Below are 19,769 nucleotides of genomic sequence, written 5' to 3'. Positions count from 1 at the left end.
AGGATTGTGTAGATTACGTCCACAAATATAAATAATGCCAAAGGTGCGCAAAGATCCCACGAGCCCCTCCAACGGAGATAGCACTGATGATCAGTCCCTGTCCTTTTGCAGTTTGGGGAATCGATTTGGTAGGATCCCTTTCGACTGGGAAGGGCGAAGTAAAATACGCTATCGTAGCCGTAGAATACTAAACCAAATGGGTGGAGGAGGAACCTATGAGCACCATCACCTCCAAAAAGGCCCTGGACTTCGTCATCAACAACATTGTGTGCTGATACGACCTCCCTCAAAAAATCATGTCCGATAATGGGAAGAAATTTGATAGCGTCCACTTCATCGACTTCTGTGAAAGACATGGCATCATCAAAAGCTTCTCCGCAGTCGCAAGGCCTCAAGGAAACGGGCAAATAGAGGTTGTGAACAAGATTTTGAAGGGGACATTGAAGAAAAAGCTACAAGCTTGCAAGAGCAAGTGACTGGAAGAATTTCCCCGCGCCCTATGGTCGTACCGGACCAAAGAAAGAACGTCTACCAGACATACTCCCTATTCAATGGTGTACGAATGCGAAGCGGTCATCCCAGTAGAAATGGTGGTCCCATCTCACATACGAGATACATATGATCCCGTCTAGAACCACACCTTACTCCAAGAATCCCTGGATCCCATCGAAGAGATCCTGGAAAAATCACAAGTATAGCTAAAGATGTATCAGGGAAAGATCACGAGATACTATAACTCAAAAGTTAAGAGCCGGAGGTTTGGAACCGGCGATCTAGTCCTGCGAAGAGTCTTCCATGCATCTCAAGATCTGGGAGTGGGGGTTTTGGGACCAAACTGGGAAGGACCCTATGAGATCCAAAATGAAGCATGTCCGGGAACATATCGCTTGAAGCGGCTAGACGGAACAGAGGTCTCAAGGGCCTGGAACACAGAACACCTCCACCAGTACTATCAGTTGTCGGGAGGACCTAGTTCTGCTCTTTCTACAACTTTTAATTTCAAGCAATGTACACCTTAGGGCACTTTCTTTTTTTAATGAAAATGGTGTGGACAAAACACCATACGAAATGTTGTAAGAAAAGGAAAAAGTACACATCCGTCTTTAATTTTTCCACGAACAAGTGACCTAAGACTACACTCTTCGATCACTTGGGGGGTAAGACCATCTATATAGATCCAGGATTAAAAAAAAAAAAAAAAAGGATGCAAAGCTCAAAGCTTAGTCCTGATTCGAACTTGTATAGGCCGGGGGTTCAAAACCCAACTCCCAAAAAATAGGATGCAAGGCTCAAAGCCTAGTCCTATCCCAGATCCATGTGATCTGGGGGGTTCAACCAAAGTAGGATGCAAGGCTCAAAGCCCAGTCCTAGTTCGGACCCACAATGTCTGGGGGGTTGAAAACCAAACTCCCAATAAAAAAGGATGCAAGGCTCAAAGCCCAGTCCTAACTTGGATCTGTGTGATCAGGGGGGTTCAACCAAAGCCCGGTCTTAGCCCGGACCCATGTTGTCCGGGGGGTTCAAAACCTAACTCCCAAGAGATTGGTTCGAACCTAACATGGTCCAGGATAGTCCAATCCCTCTTCGTGTTTTCCTTAATGGTCCAGAACTATCAGAACTTAAATCTTAGGCTTAGATTGATTAAATTTGGTCATGTAAACGATCCAGGCCCTTGGAAGGGTTGAGATAATTTAATCAGCTAAGTTCTACCTAAGTCATATTTTTAATGGTCCAGGCCGTTAAAAACTGAACATCAAAGTCAGGATAGATCAATCAGACAACAATTAATAACCCTTAACGGTCCAGGGCGTTGGAACCTGAACATCGGGTCCGGAGTAAGCTAATTAACTGTCATACCTAAAAATTTCATAACGGCCCAGGCCACTGGAACCTGAACCTGAACCATAAAGTCAGGATAAATCAATTAAGTTATATTTGGTAAGTCCAAGACGGCCCAGGCCGTCGAGACCCGAACTTAGGTCTCAGGACAAATTAATTACCTTCTATAATATTTCCCCTAATGGCCCTGGCCTTTGGAACTAGGACTCCATATTCAACCTGGACTCATGCAAAGTGGTAAAACACTTAGTGAATTTCAGAGGGAAAGTAAATGAATATAAAGCGGGAATCATTGTGCAGAGAAAAACCAATATAATAACAATACAGACAAATAAACAATTGTATTTGATGCATTGGCATCCATAAAAATGAGATGGTTACAAAAACAGAAAGAAGGAGAAAGAAAGCCCTAATTAAAATACAAAGGCTCAGGCCTGGGCTTCATTCTGATCGGGGACGTCCGGAGCATTCTCACTCTGCCAATCCCCAGTAAGAAGAACCGCGTCCTCCCTTTCCTTCGACTCAAACTCTGCCTTCTTGGCAGCCAGATCTGGATAGAGGAGGAGATTCATGTTCTTGTCTTGGAGCCAGGCCATGTAAACAGCCTCATCAAAAGTGGCCTCCAGCAATGCATCAGTCTGCTCCTTCTCTTTGCAAGCCTCCTTGCTTCGCTTAATTTCCAACTGGGCCATGGCCTCCAGAGCTTGGTTCTGCTTATTGAGAGATGCAACCTTTTCCCGCTCTTGGCGAAGTTGAACCTCGGCCGCCTCTAAGAGAGCTTTGGTAGAAGCTTCCAAGCCGCGAGCACGAGATAGCTCTGCCTCCAGGGACTCCACCACTTTCTTGTGCTCACCCTCTTGGACAAAGCCTCCTCATGTTCGGTCTCCAGCTTCATCACCATCTCGGCCACCAACTCTGCATTCCTGTGAGCCAACAACGCATCCTGGAACAAAACAGAGTTAGAAATAACACAAAAAATCAGGGTGATAAAGAAAGGAAACCAGCACAGACGTAGGACTTACCGCAGTGGCCTAATGATGGATGGTCTTGGAGATGAAGAGTGCATCCCTATTGGCCAGTGTGGCATAACGCTTGAGTTGGAGGGTGTACATAGTATTCCCCACTTGGGCCAACAAGTCCGTAGCAAGCGGGGCTATGTCATGCTCTAGTTTGGGTCAGAACCCAATCTCAGCTGCCAGTCGATCCACGATCTGTTGAGAGGCGCCTAAGGCCTCCAGACAGTCAGCAAACTCTACCTTCCAACGAATGACCAAGGCCCGAGCCACCCGTCCTGCTTATCACGCCCTTTTTCCTAAGCCCGACACAACATCTTCATCCTCTCCTCCTGGAGGATCAAGTCCTCTTCCTCAGGAAGAGTCGGGTCGATAGGTAGCTCGAGAGCCTCTGGGAGCTCATGTGTGATGGTGAGGCTTTCACCAGAGGAGTGCTCCTTGGCCAGGGAGAAATCCTTGGTCTTGGCCCGCTTTGAGGACTCCGCGGCGACCGGGTCCATTCTCCTCTTACTCACTCCACCTTCTTTTGAAGGATCCTACTCCAAATTAATGACTTGGAGAGGAGTAGGTTGGACTGGACACTGCTCAGTCGATGCTGCCGGGACCAGTGCTGAAGCCTGAATTACCTCGGGAGCTCCCAGGTTCGGCTGTGAGTCCCCGAGAATCATCTTGATTATATTCTTCCTGGCCAGACCCTTAGCAACTTTCTTTGCTAAAGCCTTGGCCATATCAGCTCTGGCCTCGATCATCTCTTTCATCTTGGCCACTGAGTTTGACATGTCCGAGTCACTTGAAATGGGAATAAAAAGAAAAATGATCAGCAACATAAAAGAATGGGGGTGACAGACAAAACTAAAGGAAATAATTAAGTCTAAAGTCCTCCAGGACAAACTCTCATCCATGGAATGGGAACGACTCAACTCTCCTAGTGCAAAAGAATGAATTTGGTCCCCCATGGCATCCGGGTCCAAAAAGCTACCGTACTGAAGGAACCAGGACGAGTACATAAGGGTTAGCATGTCTATAGAAATGGGGCAAGGAAGCTCCACGTTGTTAACAATCATGGTCAAATAATCCCGACACTATTGCCTATTCCTAACTAAGCCCTCAATATGAGGGGCGTCAGTTAAAAGTCGAGGCATTTTATCTTGCCCTAAAATGCTAGCCCTAGGAGCCCCAGTGTTGGGCTGCCTCCTCTCGAGAAGGGCATCCAGCTCCTCGGACGCAGCCTTCTCCGCAATGCCCGCTTACTCTTTTCTTTTCTTCTCTGCGTCTGCCTTGACTGTGGCCTCCATCGCCTCAATATGAATAAGGGCAAGATCCTCTTTCAAGGCAGGACCCCTCTCGCATTGTAGCCCTCAGAAGCTAGGGGAATTTATCGACTGGTTCGCGGCAATCAACTTGACCAGATGAGGGTTCTTCGTGGTCACGAAGCCCCCCACATCTAGCTCATCGGCACTAAGAATGGCATAGTACTTCTTTCGATCCAGGATCAATTTACTGAGCTGGGTTTGAGCATACAGACCTTTTCACAGGAACATAAGTTTCTAATACACTAAGTAAAGGGCCAGACGAAAAATGAAGAAGGACAACTTACCCACGTGTTGAAAGTCCAGCACCAGGGTGGGGTTCTTCTCGAGGAGGAACCCGGATGTCATGAACCAGTAATGTTTGACATCCTTGGGATGTTTCCACGTGCTGAATGGAGCTAGACTAATGCCACGGGCCTTCAGCCTATAGACCCCGTCCCGCGTCTTATCCTTAGCATTAAGTTGCGGCTCCAGCTTGTAAAAATACAACACCTCTACGGGGTTAGGTGACAGGATCTCCTTCAAAGCGCAGAATATGCGCCATCCCGCAAACAACTTATACGCTTGGGGCAGAACATGGAAAGGCGCGATCCCCACAAGCTTGAGGAAGCGCGCGAAGTAGTCATGAAGTGGGAGAGTAGCTCCCGCATTGATGTGGCCTATGCTCCAGGCCCCGAACATGCCCACTCCTGTGTGAGCTTTTTCTTCCTTCCGGGTCAGTCTGTTGTAAAAGGGCCTTGGAGTCGACTCAACTCCAAGGGCCTTCTCCAATTCATTCAACATTTGGTAGTTCTAGAACTCGTTCTTTTCCCCGTCCATTTCCCACGTGTTGCCAGTGGGAAGTTTGGTCCCCTCCAGGACTACAGGGCCCACTTGGACAATATCCTCCGCGTACAAAGTAATGCCGCGACCCATGATCAAGGACTTGGAAGCGACAAGGAAAACGAAAACAAAGCAATTAGCACCAAAACTGAAGAAAACTGGTTAGGTGTGGGGATTCTCCTAAAACTGCTTGGAGAGGTCCCTTCCAGACTCAGATCTGGGACCAATAGAGATCCCAAGAACATAAGTTGGGAAATAAAGCCCAAGGGTATTTGCTAGTAAACTAAGTCACCCAAATGGCTCTGAGGTGTCCGAGTTCAGTGGTCTGGGACAATCAAGCTTGTTTCACCGACCAAACTATGCGATATGGGGTGGCACCCAGAAATCCTATTGTTCAGTTCTACCGCTATCCTACCTAAGACCACCCTACATGATGGTCGCGACCCTAACGGTTTTACAGTCACAGAAATGACATGACAATAAAAATGACCAAAAAGGAATAAAAAAGAGGATAAAATTACCAAAATTCTTACTATGAGGTATTGGATTTGGGATTCGTTGAATCTCAGGCGACAATGTTGGCAGAATCTCGGTCTTGAACTTGAGGAGATGATGTAGCAACTCGTCGGCACTCCTAGATGTATGGACCGGGACATAATTGCCTGCTGGTTGAGTTGAAAAAGATTCCATCGGAAACAGTTAAGCACGAAGGAATAGTAATCGCCGGATAGTATCATCGGCAATTTCAAACATACAAAGCTTTGGCTCTCTAGACTGAGAATGCGGGATGTGTAAAATGTGGAAATGATCCTGTCGGGGTATTTATAGGATAAAAATCCACTATTTGATCCAACAGTCCACAATGAGGATCCAAAGATTATCCCCATCCGACGGTCCCGGACGATGCAAGGGCATTAATTGGCCCAATCGAGTACTAAATCATGGATTCATCAGTCCATGATCCGTGCCTACCTCATCTAATGGTCCACATAAAAAATCCCAAAACTATCCCCATCCAACGGCTCTGGATAGTGCAGAAGCATTAAACAGCCCACTCGAGTACCCAAAGCACCTTTTTTGTATAGACGGGATGCTTTGAGACGTGTGTTGACACCCATCAGTCACCTAGGTAATCAAAAGATTATCTCCAGATTTCTATGGCGCAAGTGGTAAACATGCACCATCAACCTGATAACACATGTCTAGGATGTTAGAATCTAAAAGGACGGGGATCACCCAAATGGCCCCCAAGTAAATGAACCAGGGGTCCTAGTAAACAAACCGTGACTCGAGTAAATGAACCATGTAAAGACATTTGTTTTTCTGTGAATAAATAAATACAATGGTTTATTATTATTGTTATATTTAGATTGTTAAATTATTGTTTGAATAATTTTGTAAATATCAGAAAAATTCCATATTCATTATTGAGGATGTGATCTTGTATTAGTACGAGAGAATTTAGATCACATGAATGAATAAAAATAGTCAACAACAACAACAAATTAAAGTTATGGAATTCTTTAATTGGAGTTGTAAGTACGGTTTACTAAGTATCATAATGATACAAATAATCTAGATTCAGATTATTGATGTGGAAAGACATCTCAGTAAAGGTGCTTTATATAATATGATTATATATGACATGGACCGATATGAATTAAAGTTTTTATCCAAAAACCATTTAACAATAAAGACTTGTAATTCATATCATAACTGATGATCATTTATAGATTAACCTAAATCCTGAGTGTTCATGAAATCCTGTTCATGTTTATTAAATCTTTTGATTCATTCGTTAAGGTCTCTTCAAAGAATCACTACAAGAAAAAAATGCTTTTAATAACACCGAAAATGTGTTATCAAAACATACCATAACACTTTCTGATGTGTTAAGACCGACTATGTTATCATAGGTCAGGGTACTTTACATAACACTTTATCATTGTTATACAGATGTGTTATTATACTGTCAACGATAACACATTTTCTGTGTTATTTTAATATATAGATAAGTGTTTAATTATGTTATTTATAGTCGATTATATAACACATTTCAATACTTATAAATTTGTGTTGTACTACACTTTAGTATAATTTTTTGTGTTATACTACACTTTAGTATAACACTTTTTTTCTGTTGTACTACACTTTAGTATAACACATTATTTGTGTTATATAATGAAGTTTCCATAACACAATTCTTTGCATAAAAAGTGTTATTGTAATAGATATTATAGCTCAATTTTCATATTATTGTTATATTTAAATATGTTTAAATTCTCATTATATAACACTAATTTATTCTATTATATTTAATTTTTTTTATATATAATTAAAATTAGCTTTCTAATATATACTAGCATCATCAAATGAACTTGATTTTCAAATAACAAAAAGTAAGAACATTCACATTGTATTAACAATCCACAAATTAGTTTAAAACATTCAACACTGTCATCAACAACAAAATGTTCTTTAATTATTTAAGGAGTCTAAAAGTTACTACTTTCAACACAAAGAAATAAACAAAGTTAATACTTTCAAGGAGTCTTAAGTATCCTTTTCTACTTCGCTTGTCACATCTGCAAAATAAACAAAGAAATATTTTATTGTTATTATCTAGTATCACAAATTACTTCAAGAAAAATGCTATGGAAATTATATCCAAGAAAGGACACCAGATACAAAATAATGGATTCACAACTACACCAAAGCAAACAAAGAAACCAAACACTAAATTATAAGACATTGGTTATTTTTTGAGTATGAAAATGTACCTCTTGGAATAACTTTTTTAGAAGACCATGCAACTGTGGAACCAGCTGCTTCTTGTATTGTAAGCATCGCATGATTAGGACGAAATAAGTAAGATTGTGGTACAATATCAACATCAACCCATACTCGCATAAAGTCTGGTCCAAGAGGCTTTCCATGTACAGTTATCTTTGGATCACTAGAATCCCAAAGACCTTCAGCAACAATTACATCTCTCCAGTCAAGCAAGTAGCAAGCATTCTTTCATTCTGTAAAGTTATGTCTTTTTTCTAGTGCAATACTCTACCAAATTTATTTTAAAGACAATATATTTGTTTCTGTATTTGTTCTTCTAAAATGAAAATTTAAAACAATAACAACTTTTATAATTTACCTTAGGGGACTGAATATTGTTTGACTGCGGTACATTGCGAGACTGTCCTTCGCTTGGTCATTCACACACATGCTTTTAAAAGAAAACATGCCTTGGTTGAATTTCAGGTCATCTTAAAAGAGAATTTCAGGTCATACCAGTTAAAAAGATCCTTTTCTTCAGTTAAATATCCTATATTTGCTATTTATCCTATGAAGGATTAAAAATGGAAGAATTCCTTTATTGTTTTGGGGTTAGTTGCAGAAGAAGAAGAAGAAAAGAAAGGTCATTAAGTCAATGTTGTTTAATAAAGAAGTTGACCATATTGTTATTTTCGACCTCAATTGTTTTGTGGGTTGTAAATATATCAATGAAAAGGCCTAGTGGGCACTGGCCCTTTTAATTTGATTAAGAAAGAAAGGGATATTATGTCTAGTGGGCAGCAGACTCTACATCATGTGCTCTTAAGAACTTGTTCCTTGGAGATCTAAAACTCCTCTAATTTATAGAGCTGTTCCAAGCTGGTAAGTACATTTAGTGTTTTTTTTTTCCAAAATTTAGCTTATAGGGACAAATATACTTTTTAATATAGAAGAAAGAAAAGATGAGATAGTATTTAGGAACATGACTGGGCCTCCAGTTAGTTTGTCAAAGTTTGATGATTAATGACATGGATATTCATCATTTTGATGAATACATTCTGGTGTATATTTAGGTCATTTAGGCTTCAAGCTAGTTTTATACACAAGTGTACAGGTTATTTAGGCTTCAAGCAAGTTTTATATATAAGTATATTTGGGTTATTGAAGTTTAAAGCTTTATCTACTGGACTTGATTCACAGTGTTAACCTTGTATTTTTTTTCAATGATGCTTTTGTAAGAAATATTTTCTGTCCCTACTTAAAGATTATTTGCCGCCTAATTGAGTTTTGGTGCATCTTTGTAGGTTTATTCGGGTGGAATTGTTGAAAGAGAAATTGTTAGAAAACAACAAGGAGACTTACTGGGTTCCTGATTTTGTAAAGGTTAGAACATTTAATCAAGGGGTTTATCGATACTTTTATTCTGTTGCCCTAGTTTATTTTGTCATCAATTAAATGGGATTAGCTGTATTGAGTACAATTAGGTATCTTGAGTAGCTAGAGCAACACTCAAGCAAAACATCAATTCAAATGGGCTACTGATTAAGGTTTTTTTTTTTTTTTTATTGAATGTTGAGCATAAGAAAGATAATAAATTAAAAAATTATCTTTTAAAGTGTACAAAGAAAAATTCGGTGAGGGTGACAGGCAGGTCTAGAATTTTTATATTAGAATTTGGTTTGAGGTGGAGGAAGCAGTTATGATAAATGGTTGACCAAGGGACAAGCTTTTTAAGTTATTTAAGACAAGGGAATTGAAACGAACAAATAGGACTAAGGAAGAGTATAGAGAACAGTAAAATGAAACACATAGAAAGAAATATTAGTTTATGTGTTATTTATTTAATTCTAAAAATATATTGTTACTCTATATTTTTATAAAGATAAGGAGCTTCCTAAGGAGCTAATTGAAATATTAGTTTTATAGAGGCTTCCTTCAATGCTCCGAGGTCTGGGTCTGGCCAGGTATGACAAAGGCACCAATCACCTTGATTTAAGTGGTACTCTTCATTGTCAGAAAAGACACTGGTAATATCAGAGATGACAAGGAGTCACTATATTATAAACTATAGTGCTTGACACTGGACTTAGCAATGTTGAGTGACAGAGACATTTGAGGTTTCATAGATTGATGCCCTCTTAGGATCTGTGGGGTCTTATGCAAGGTCACTGATATTTTGTGGATGGGCATTGCATTCTGAATCTGTTGGTATGGGCAGTGAGGTGAACTAAAGTTGACACCCTACATAGGCACTGTGTGTTTCATGTGTAGTTGTTTTGTGGCTGTGAATATTTATTTGTTTAAGTATGGAAATATACTAAACATGGCCATGCTTAGCTTCTTAAAGATAAATTTGTTACATGGTCTATGTAGTTATATTTTTATAAAATAGCTTTTACTTAGCTTAATAAGGACATGCTATTTATTACCGAGCTTTTTTGGTAATTTAAGATCATAAAATTGAACTTTGCTTCCTAGTCACTCCCTTGATATTTTCTTATTTTTGGAAATTTTTTCCTTCAAAGTGGTATGGACTATTTTGGTAATATGGGAGGTAAGTAATGTTTAACTGGAGAATTCTTTGGTGCTGATAAGGATTGGTGAAATGTTAACGTATTTATCATTGTGGCTCAAGAAGTTTGTGAAGGGTTGACAATTCTTGCTACCAAAATTTAATTGACTAGTACCTTATATTTTTACTTAACTTATGTTTATGAAGTCTACAATGATGCTTCATCAACAAGTTTTTTAATTTCAAGAATACTGAAGTAGGCAAATTTCTTAAAGGCTGGTATTTGTCGGGTTCAACTTGTCATGCAGGAAAAATGCTTTCACAATTGGCTTGAGAATGCTAGAGACTGGGCTGTTAGTCGAAGTAGATTTTGGGGCACTCCTTTGCCAGTGTGGATCAGTGATGATGGTGTGGAAATCATTGTGATGGACTCCATTAAGACACTTGAAGAGCTCTCCGATGTTAAGGTTTGAGCTTCTCTTTCTCTTGCACACATATGAATATATATGATTACTTATTTTTTTAATTCAACTTTATTAAATGTTAAAATTAGATTCTAAAATGGTACCCACTAACTAATTGGGTTTGGATCAAAGACAAGATTTTAGCTTGGGTTATGGCAATTAAATCTAATCTATACATATGGAAATAATGAAAACAATATGACTAAATGAAAAATTTAATCTATACATATAATGAAAAATCTAATCTATACATATAAAAGCTTACCTAACCATCTATCAATACCAAGTCAAAAAATTCAAACAACACACAATAAGTTTTCTTCCTTATATCACCGCAGCACACAAACAAATTTTCCAGAACCTACTTCTCTAATACACACAAGTTTTCAACCTTCCGTTATCACCGCAGCACACAATTTTAATCTCAGAACCTACTTCTCTATGGATGAATATTTAAGATATTCAAACTCCTCTAACATTTTTAAGATACTAATAATAAGAGTTAAAAGAACAAATTCCGTACCTCTTGCAAATTAACTTTGCAATGCTCCTTGCCAATTCGATCCCCAACCTAAAGAATATAATCAATACTTAAAAGATTAATACAAAATTAAAATTTTTCAATAGATATTAAAACAGCCTTCGAAATTCAAAATTTATCTAATTCGATTTTTGTGTATCTATTGATTGCAAATTGGTATACCTACAAGAAGGCAGTAGGTCCTGCCAAATAGGAATCTGACTAATCTTTCTCTTTCTGTTTAGTTATTTTTTTTCTTTTCAAAATGTTGATTTTAAGGTCTTGTTCTATTCTCTTTATTAGTACTTGTTTGTAAATGTTGTAGAAGATGTCATGCTTGTGTATTTTCATTACAGAGTTCAAGTGTTGGTATTGAATTTAGTGTTTGTATGAAAGGTCAAGAGAGGTTGGTGGTGAAGTGCTAATGTATTTTTTTATATAGTTTTCTTGAATATTTTTTATAATAATGTTTACAAGTTGTCATACATTATATATCAACTAGCTACCACAAGAAGGCCCTCATAATAACTACACTTGAAGAACCCAACCTGAAACGAAAATTCAAACCAGGGTAAGTTTTTTATGCTGTTTAAATATAACAGTTCTTATATATACTTATATATATATATACTGAACAAAGTTCTTATATTCTATGATTTTTTAAAATATTGTTTGAGAATTAGAATTATGTGTTTTTTTAAAAATATTAATTGCTTTTTTTATATTATAAAAAATACTTTTGAAAGAAAAAAAACTTTTCAACACTGAAAAAAAAATTGAAAAACAAAGTCTAAAATAAAGAGAAAAGTGAGAACACAGTACATGACAAGGACAATGCTTATTTTGTTAAACATACATTATTAATCATGTTTCTTATTCTTTAAATCTTTAGCTTCTGAGAAATGGAGGATAGCTTGCCATGTATTTCAATTTGATTTGTACTGGAAGTCCCTGCTTTTGGTGCTAAAGAATCTGCAGGATCCTTTTGTAAAGCTGTGATGGGGTTTGGCTCAAAATGTGGAAGAGGTTGCAGTGTTAACATGGCTATTGGAACCTGGTTAGGCTAATCTCATCTCAACTATAACCATCTGAAGACTCGTAGATGATTGAGCTGGAAATACTTTTGGCAGAGGACTTCCTAAACTGGAAGTAGTGAAAGGAGGCCATATTTGCAATGCTGAAGTCTAACTTAGAAGAATGAAACAAAACAAAAGGACAAAAACACAATGCGTAAAAAGATGATGGAAACCATGGTCGCTTTAGCTATCTGTCCCAGATTGATCCACTGGATTGATGAATTATATTTTGCTCGAGGCTACAACTTAATCTCTCTCGACTCATTGGAGGATGAAGGCTACAACTACAAGTCTTCAAATGGCATCATAAAGATTACTAAAGGCTCACTGCTAGTTATGAAATGGAATAAAGTAAATGGATTGTATGTGTTAGATGGGTAAACTGTATCTATTGCTGAAGCTGATGCTATTAAAGTTCAAGAAAATGAGATGCAACTATGGCACCAAAGGATGGGTCATATAAGTGAACAAGGCTTGAGGGAACTACACAACCAGAGAATTATAGACAAGATAAAATAAAATAACAAAATAAAGACAAACAAAGCAATAACAAATTAAGACAAAGCTGTCACTAACAGACTTTTGGATTATCAACACTAATACAATCTAATCTAAAGGAAAATTTTGTTAATTTAAGAGATGAACTCTATCTCTAAACAGAGAGATACACCACAAAATGTAAGAAACCTATCATAACTTAAAAAAACTTTCAAAAAGAGCACTCATGCAACTAAGAAGTTTATGCTTAGTCTAATATAAATTAAAATACTAAATAAGAGGAACACCTCATGTAGTTAATGACCATTAAACAAATAAGCTCCAAAGCTTTATAAGAAGTTCAATAATGGTATCATGAATCAATATGCTATGATTTACAACAAAAATGAATTTAATACCTATAACCGCTCTGTGAATATTGGGCTAACAATTTAGAGAAAGCAGGATGACTTTTAAGCGGCAAATGGAATTAAAAAAACAGAGATATTATGCTACCTAAAATTTATGAAAAACTGAAAGAAAGTGAACAAGTTCCAGTTAAGATTTTAGTTAAAATGAGCCCTCAAAGAGCTTAATATATAAGTTTATACCCAAAAGTAGAAAAAAAATGCAATATGGATTAGCGCTAGACTTGAACGCTGAAAATGGAGACAACTAACCTCATTTTGGCATGTTGAAGTTAATATGTTAGATACTGATATAAGGCAGTACTTATAAACTGGAGCAACTGGATCCAAGGCTTTTTTACTTGCCTGAGAAACAAAACAGGGCAGTACTCATATATTTCAGTTGAGGAAACAAAACTAAGTAGACTAGCAAAAACAGAGGACAAATACAATTTTAAATTAGCAGGGCTTATAGAAAAAGTTTTATTGTTATATTAGCACTGCCTTTAAGATTTCCATTGAATGAGATGTTACTTACACTGCCATTTATCATAACATGAAGTTTCTACAAGATAAATGGAAAAAAAAAAACAAGACAAAAGAAGAAAAAGATTATAGGAAGAAAAATGCTCAAATCAGTGAAGAAACAAAATTAAATAGCAAATTCTGACCAATATTCTAACTACATTATGTTTTCTATACTCTGACGGAGAAAGATAAGAAAGAACAAGGGATGGAAATAGAGAACAAACTCAAATTCCATAGTAAAACTAAAGGTGTACCTTCAATGTTATTCTCCAGCGAGTATGCTTCGCCTTGTATTTCCAATATTCAGGGTTTACAAGAACATACTGTAGAGAAAAGACAATTAATGTAAGAACAATATCATTCTCAAATCTTGTTTCCATCAGCTGCATTGTGAAATCCAGCACTGCAACATTTTAAATCGCATATCACAACATGTATTACTTTGGAGTCTATACAATATAAAGCACCATTGAGCTGATCACATGAAATTATTAATTGCATGGTCTTAAACATACTTGCTGTAGTTAAGAAATAGTTATTCTCGTTCTACTCAGAGTTAATTAATAGCATTGTTGCCAATTTTCCAGAAAGCAGCCATGATCCGCTAAAAAAATAAGGCCATACACTTAGACCACAATCTCCATTTTACAATATAGAATTTACATACGACAAGACAAAGAACTTTAAAGTTGAACTACTTCAAGTAAAATTAACAAAATAAGTACAAATTTCAGATGGCATAAAGTGAAGAATAAAATAAATATCAATAAACAAAGGACAGTTGAAAAAGAAAGAAAGAAAAAGCATAACGATAGAGGTCATTATACAATTATACAATTTTTTATTTTACTTTTCAAGTCAGCATACAAATTGATGGCACACGCATCCAGCTCAGACAAGAATACAAAATCTTCTCATAAGAAACGTGCTGGTGGAAAGAGCCATATATAAGTTTATACCCAAAAGTATAAAAAAAAAATGCAATATGGATTAGCTTGCCATTTCAATCTCTTTGCCAAGATGTTAACACCCATGGCCATTATAGCAGCACTATTAGGATTAGGAGATAATTTCCTGACCAAAGTGCAGATGATCTCAACAACCTTGGGCAAAAGATAAGAGACAAGAGCATTAACATGGCAAGAAACAAACATAACACAGTACACAGGAAAAGAACAGTATTTACCACACTCAACTCTCCAATTGCCCACTCACAACAGTTTCTTGAGCATGAAATGAGTTGCCAATGCCCATTAAAGTAAAACACACAACCTAGCAGGTATTACTGCAGAAGCTTTTAGTCCAAATCCTTTCCACCTTTTCTATACTGCATATTCAATTTTACAAGACATGTTTTTATAGTGAATCCGAAAGTATAAACATTGTTAACAAACAAAAAATGAGTAGAAATAATATTTATAAGGTAAGCTAAAAAATGTACCTATTATTCCATCTTCCACTAAAAAAAGCAATTAACTTTCAGCCTCATTACCTACTAATTTAGGATTTAGTGAAAGAAAACAATACAAGTTCCTGAACCTACAGGTACAGCAGCATTCTAAATACTATTCCCTGGTGTCTAAATAGCTAGTAAATAGAGTGGAAATTTAATTAACCATTGAAGGAATGGACCTTTGTAGATCAGCCAAAGAAAACAATACAAGTTCCTTGTGAACAAAGTCACTGTATTTAATGAGCTTTTCCTTTTGGTCTAGGTGAGTACTAGGCTGAAAATCAACAAAAAAGGATTAAGAATTTACTCACCATCTATTTCCAAAGAAAATTATATAAGTTCCTTTTCATACCTCAAATCTACGGAGCCAACACTTTCTCTCTTCTATCTTTTTCTTACTAAATGCAAGCTCAATTGCCTCACCATCTTTCTCATTGTCCCTCACCTGGGTAGCGCTAGCTTCCCTTACATTGAGTAGTTTACCCCTCAATGGGAAAACATCATAATGGTCTCGACCAACGACAGAGAGTCCAGCCATCTATTTGTACTCAAATCAGTTAAAATGAAATCTAATGCAAGTTCAGATTATGAATGAACTAATTGTTGAAGCCATTCAACTTACTGCTAGAGCTTTGGCCGAATCTCCTTCAGTCAAAACCACGGTACATTTTACAGAGTTCCTTCCTCCAGCTTCATTAGCATCCTCCAGCTTATTGATATTGTGAACCCTTTCTGTCTTAGCTCCATCTGTTTTCTTAAAATCCTTATTTTGCTTGAAGTTGGCCCAGGAAAGAAGACTATCCACAATGCCAGACTTTGCCACTGCAAGTTTAAAAGGTACAACATAAACAAAGATACAGAAAGTAATGATAAGAGTGCATCTACATAAACAAGCATGAAATACTCTACAGAATACAAATGTCAGAATCAATACCACATATCTTCTTCAATTTGTGTACAACCAAGAAAAAACTCAACCAACTTCAATTAGAGAGAACAGGGAGAAAGAGTACATAGAAACAAATAATGCATTCCACTATAGAAGAAAACAAAGTTAAATTCACTATTCCTAAGAAATTGTATACACCGCTTGAGGGTTGACTTACATGATGAAATATGTAGCACAAGCATTCTGGAATGAATCTGACATTGGCTGCTTCACTCCATATCAGAAAGTACAAGGAAACAAATAATATTTTCTTTTCCTTGACAATAACTTCAGAACTAAACAAATAGTATTCCACACCCCTTGCATTCATTGATCATATTAATACAAACAATTTTTGTTTCAAAAAAGAAATAAGAATCAACTCATTTCCCCTAAAGTACAATATTTTTAACAAATGATGAGGTTCTTACGAAGAAAAATAACACAATCAGAATGTTTAAGCATATATATCAGAACGTGTATGATTGCATATATCAATGTTCATCAATGTGAAAAACATATAGAAGGAGTCGGACATTTCCTCGCCATATAAATAAAGCAAGAACAACTAAACAATAAATTTTTCAGAGGAAAAAATATAAGTGTCGGAACTACCTGCCTGAAACTCATAGCAACCACATGCAACTTATAGCACAAATGAAAGAAAATACACTAAATCCAAATCCAATATACCACTTGATCTAGACGTACAAACCTGAAATCCAAAAATGTAGTGCAGAAAATCAAGAACATCAGCTTTTCTTGTAGCAGGATGGGAAAATCCTCGGGCAATTTTGGCAGTCCCCTATACTTTAACACTGAGATTGCTGCTTGAACCTGTTCATAAATTTCTTGTTCTATTCAAAAAAAATTTATTCCAAAAGGTGGTACAAACAACAAAATTTTGGACTTGAAACATAAACTGCTAAACTTATTACCTCGGGGAAAAACCCAATACGATTTGTTGGGCTAGGAGCATCAAGTGGAATAATATTATAAGCAATTAAGTCATCCATCATAGCTGCATCAGTTTCCATCACACGTCTCAGCTGCATAAAACAAACCAATTGAGAGATGCAAGATTAAATAGAATGTGTCCCATTTATGTTAGTTTCAACTTTCAATGAAGAAGCTCAAGCAGAAACATATCCCTCCTTTGTAGATACATATCATGCAAATTTTTTCCATATATTTAGTCACTAATTCTTCACATGAATTTTTTTTAGGGGCTCAACATAAATGCTTCACAGGATTTTGGATGTTCAAAAATAGTGATAGTAAATCATTATGACTGATGACAAAGTCATACAACCAACCTCATCAGGAATTTCCTCAGTCAGCTGCTGAAGGACTGTGCCTAGAACTTTTAAAGTAGCAAAAACTCTTTTCCTCTTAACTGTCTTTCTCTCCAACCTGGAAAAAGTAATCAATAAATAGATCAATATGATGGCCATGAAAGAAAAACTGAGAAAATACCTTTAACACCAAAGATAAAGGGCTGGCAAAAAAAAAACAGAGGAATATACAAATCAAACTTTTCCTAATAGTTAAAGGAAGGTTTTCAAATTAATAATAAACCAAGGGACAAAAATAAACAAAAGGAGAAAATTGAAAGTCACATTCATATAATTATGTTTTTCTCCTTATAGGTAGATTAGAAAATAAAACTACAGTTTTAGCATAAACAGAACAAAAGCAAATAAATAAAAGTGCCATCTATTTGAGTTCAAATGGGTGAAATACTTACTCACCCAAGTCTCCACTGAAAGCCCCAGTCTCCCTTAAATTCAACTCTTCTTCTCGTAACTTTTCCACGTCATTCTGCTCTCGATAGAGTTTGTAGAAATCTTGCAAAAGAGCAATGTCTTGGTTTCTATCTATAACTCCTCCCTCCTTTTTTGCAAGTTTTTGCTAAAATTTTGGAAACAATAAAAAGTAAATATATGGAAAATATAATATTATTGTCGAAGTGTATAGAATGCAAAACAAACAGACTAAAAATCTGGAAGTGAAGTTTATCCATTTCAAACTAAGCACACACCTTAATGACAGACATCAATCCAGTTTTAAATTGTAGAACTCCTCTTCCTTCACTGTCAGGATCCAGATTTTGAGCCAAAGAATAAGCATGTTCACACACTGTAGGTATACAAAAAAAAAAAACCAAGATATTCACAATGCTGTTAACTGACAAAATTTAGCTTAATAAGTACTCAGTTCAGTTTCTTAACAACTCAAAATATGATAGAAAACCATGACAGCATATAAATGAGTTCCAAATTGTACAGCCAGGAAAAAAGAAAGGGGGAAACATATAGATCCTGGAGACATTTGGATTCTTATTTTGGATCTCATCTATAGCACGTAGAATTTCATCAATATCCCCATTGTTTGCAAGGGAAGATGGAACATTTCCTGCAATCCCATCAACAGGCTGCCCATACGCATCCTTCCCATTCCGTTCTCTTTTCAATGCTGCACGAACTACACGCTCCCATAGCTCGTCAACTTGAGACATTTTCTATAATAGAAGCACAGAAAATATGATAAAGTGTCAAACTGAGAATTAAGAGAGAGAGAGAGAGAGAGAGAGAGAGAGAGAGAGAGAGAGAGAGAGAGAGAGAGAGAGAGAGAGAGAGAGAGAGATAATGCCAATCTAAATTAATTCTAATGCCTATTGACCTATAAAAAGAAAGCTTATATATGAATTCTACAACTAGAACAACTTCAACATCAACATATACATGTTCAATTGGCAACAACTATTTCGCCAAATCAGCTCCCAAGAGAGAAATAAAAACTTATAGTAGTGTACCCTAAACTCGTAGCCATGCAGCAATTACACACTTTTTCTTGTAATTTTAAAAAATAAAAAGTGATTGTTGAAACTTCTAAGGAAAAACATTTAATTTATGTTACAACCATATATAAAATTAAAAATGATTTACTTAACCCAACTCTCAATCTCTCATGCTGGTACCTAAACCTCGTATACAGAAAAATCTCAATACATTAACTTAGCTAGTGTGTTCGTGCTTGCATAACTATTTCAAAGTTCTAAATTTTTTTTGAATTTGCATCAACTAAAATAAATTCAAAGTTTCATAAATAACAACTAATTCGCTACAGAAATGATCAAATAGCTTTCTGAAAAAAGTACACAAATTAGGTTAGCTGGCTACTACAACCGCATAAAATCATAATAACGCAACTTCAACTCACTCTGAAGTACATTTCTGTTCATCCTCTTTGCGAGGAGATGTGCAGTACAATCCGCAACCACACAATTTCTTATAAGGCAACTAACCCATATTACCTTCAGTTTACTTATAGCTCGCAGGCAGTCATCCTCAGAGACAGCTTCTCGATCACTCTTTCGCCTTTGACGAAGCAGATTGCAGAGTTCCTGTAAGTTGATCGAACGGAGACGTTGGACACAGCGGGAGGAGTTTTGTAGGAGAAGATTTTTAATCCCTTAACACTGATTTAGGGAGAATAAATGAAAAATCAATATGCAAAATCGAAAATTAATTTTGAAAACCACAGATTTTATAGATTCTATGAGATTCAAGCTGATAAATCTAACATCTACAACTAATTACTTACCTGGCTTGCCAAGACCGAAGAGAAGAACAAATTTGAGAAGCC

At 36.7% G+C, this 19,769-nt stretch overlaps 2 protein-coding genes across 2 annotated transcripts; one reads left to right on the top strand and one right to left on the bottom strand.

Moving 5' to 3' along the window:
• Positions 1–8,340: 8,340 nt before the first annotated feature.
• Positions 8,341–11,677, top strand: LOC133814345 (isoleucine--tRNA ligase, cytoplasmic-like). The gene is made up of 5 exons (XM_062247316.1): positions 8,341–8,399; positions 8,600–8,638; positions 9,061–9,139; positions 10,577–10,735; positions 11,609–11,677. The coding sequence occupies exons 1-5, from the start codon at positions 8,341–8,343 to the stop codon at positions 11,675–11,677; spliced, it is 405 nt and encodes a 134-aa protein (XP_062103300.1).
• Positions 11,678–16,746: 5,069 nt separating this feature from the next.
• On the bottom strand, positions 16,747–17,738 carry LOC133816078 (callose synthase 9-like). Its single transcript, XM_062248757.1, has 3 exons — positions 17,438–17,738; positions 17,060–17,170; positions 16,747–16,958 (listed from the first exon to the last, which is right to left on the bottom strand). Exons 1-3 carry the CDS (start codon positions 17,573–17,575, stop codon positions 16,794–16,796), a joined length of 414 nt encoding a protein of 137 aa, XP_062104741.1. The 5' UTR covers positions 17,576–17,738; the 3' UTR covers positions 16,747–16,793.
• Between the last annotated feature and the right edge of the window lie 2,031 nt (positions 17,739–19,769).

This window comes from Humulus lupulus, chromosome 2, assembly GCF_963169125.1.
Source record: "Humulus lupulus chromosome 2, drHumLupu1.1, whole genome shotgun sequence".
In the NCBI taxonomy this organism is placed as follows: domain Eukaryota; kingdom Viridiplantae; phylum Streptophyta; class Magnoliopsida; order Rosales; family Cannabaceae; genus Humulus; species Humulus lupulus.
The sequence above is the reverse complement of the archived record's forward strand: the minus strand, read 5'-3'. Positions and strand labels throughout refer to the sequence as shown.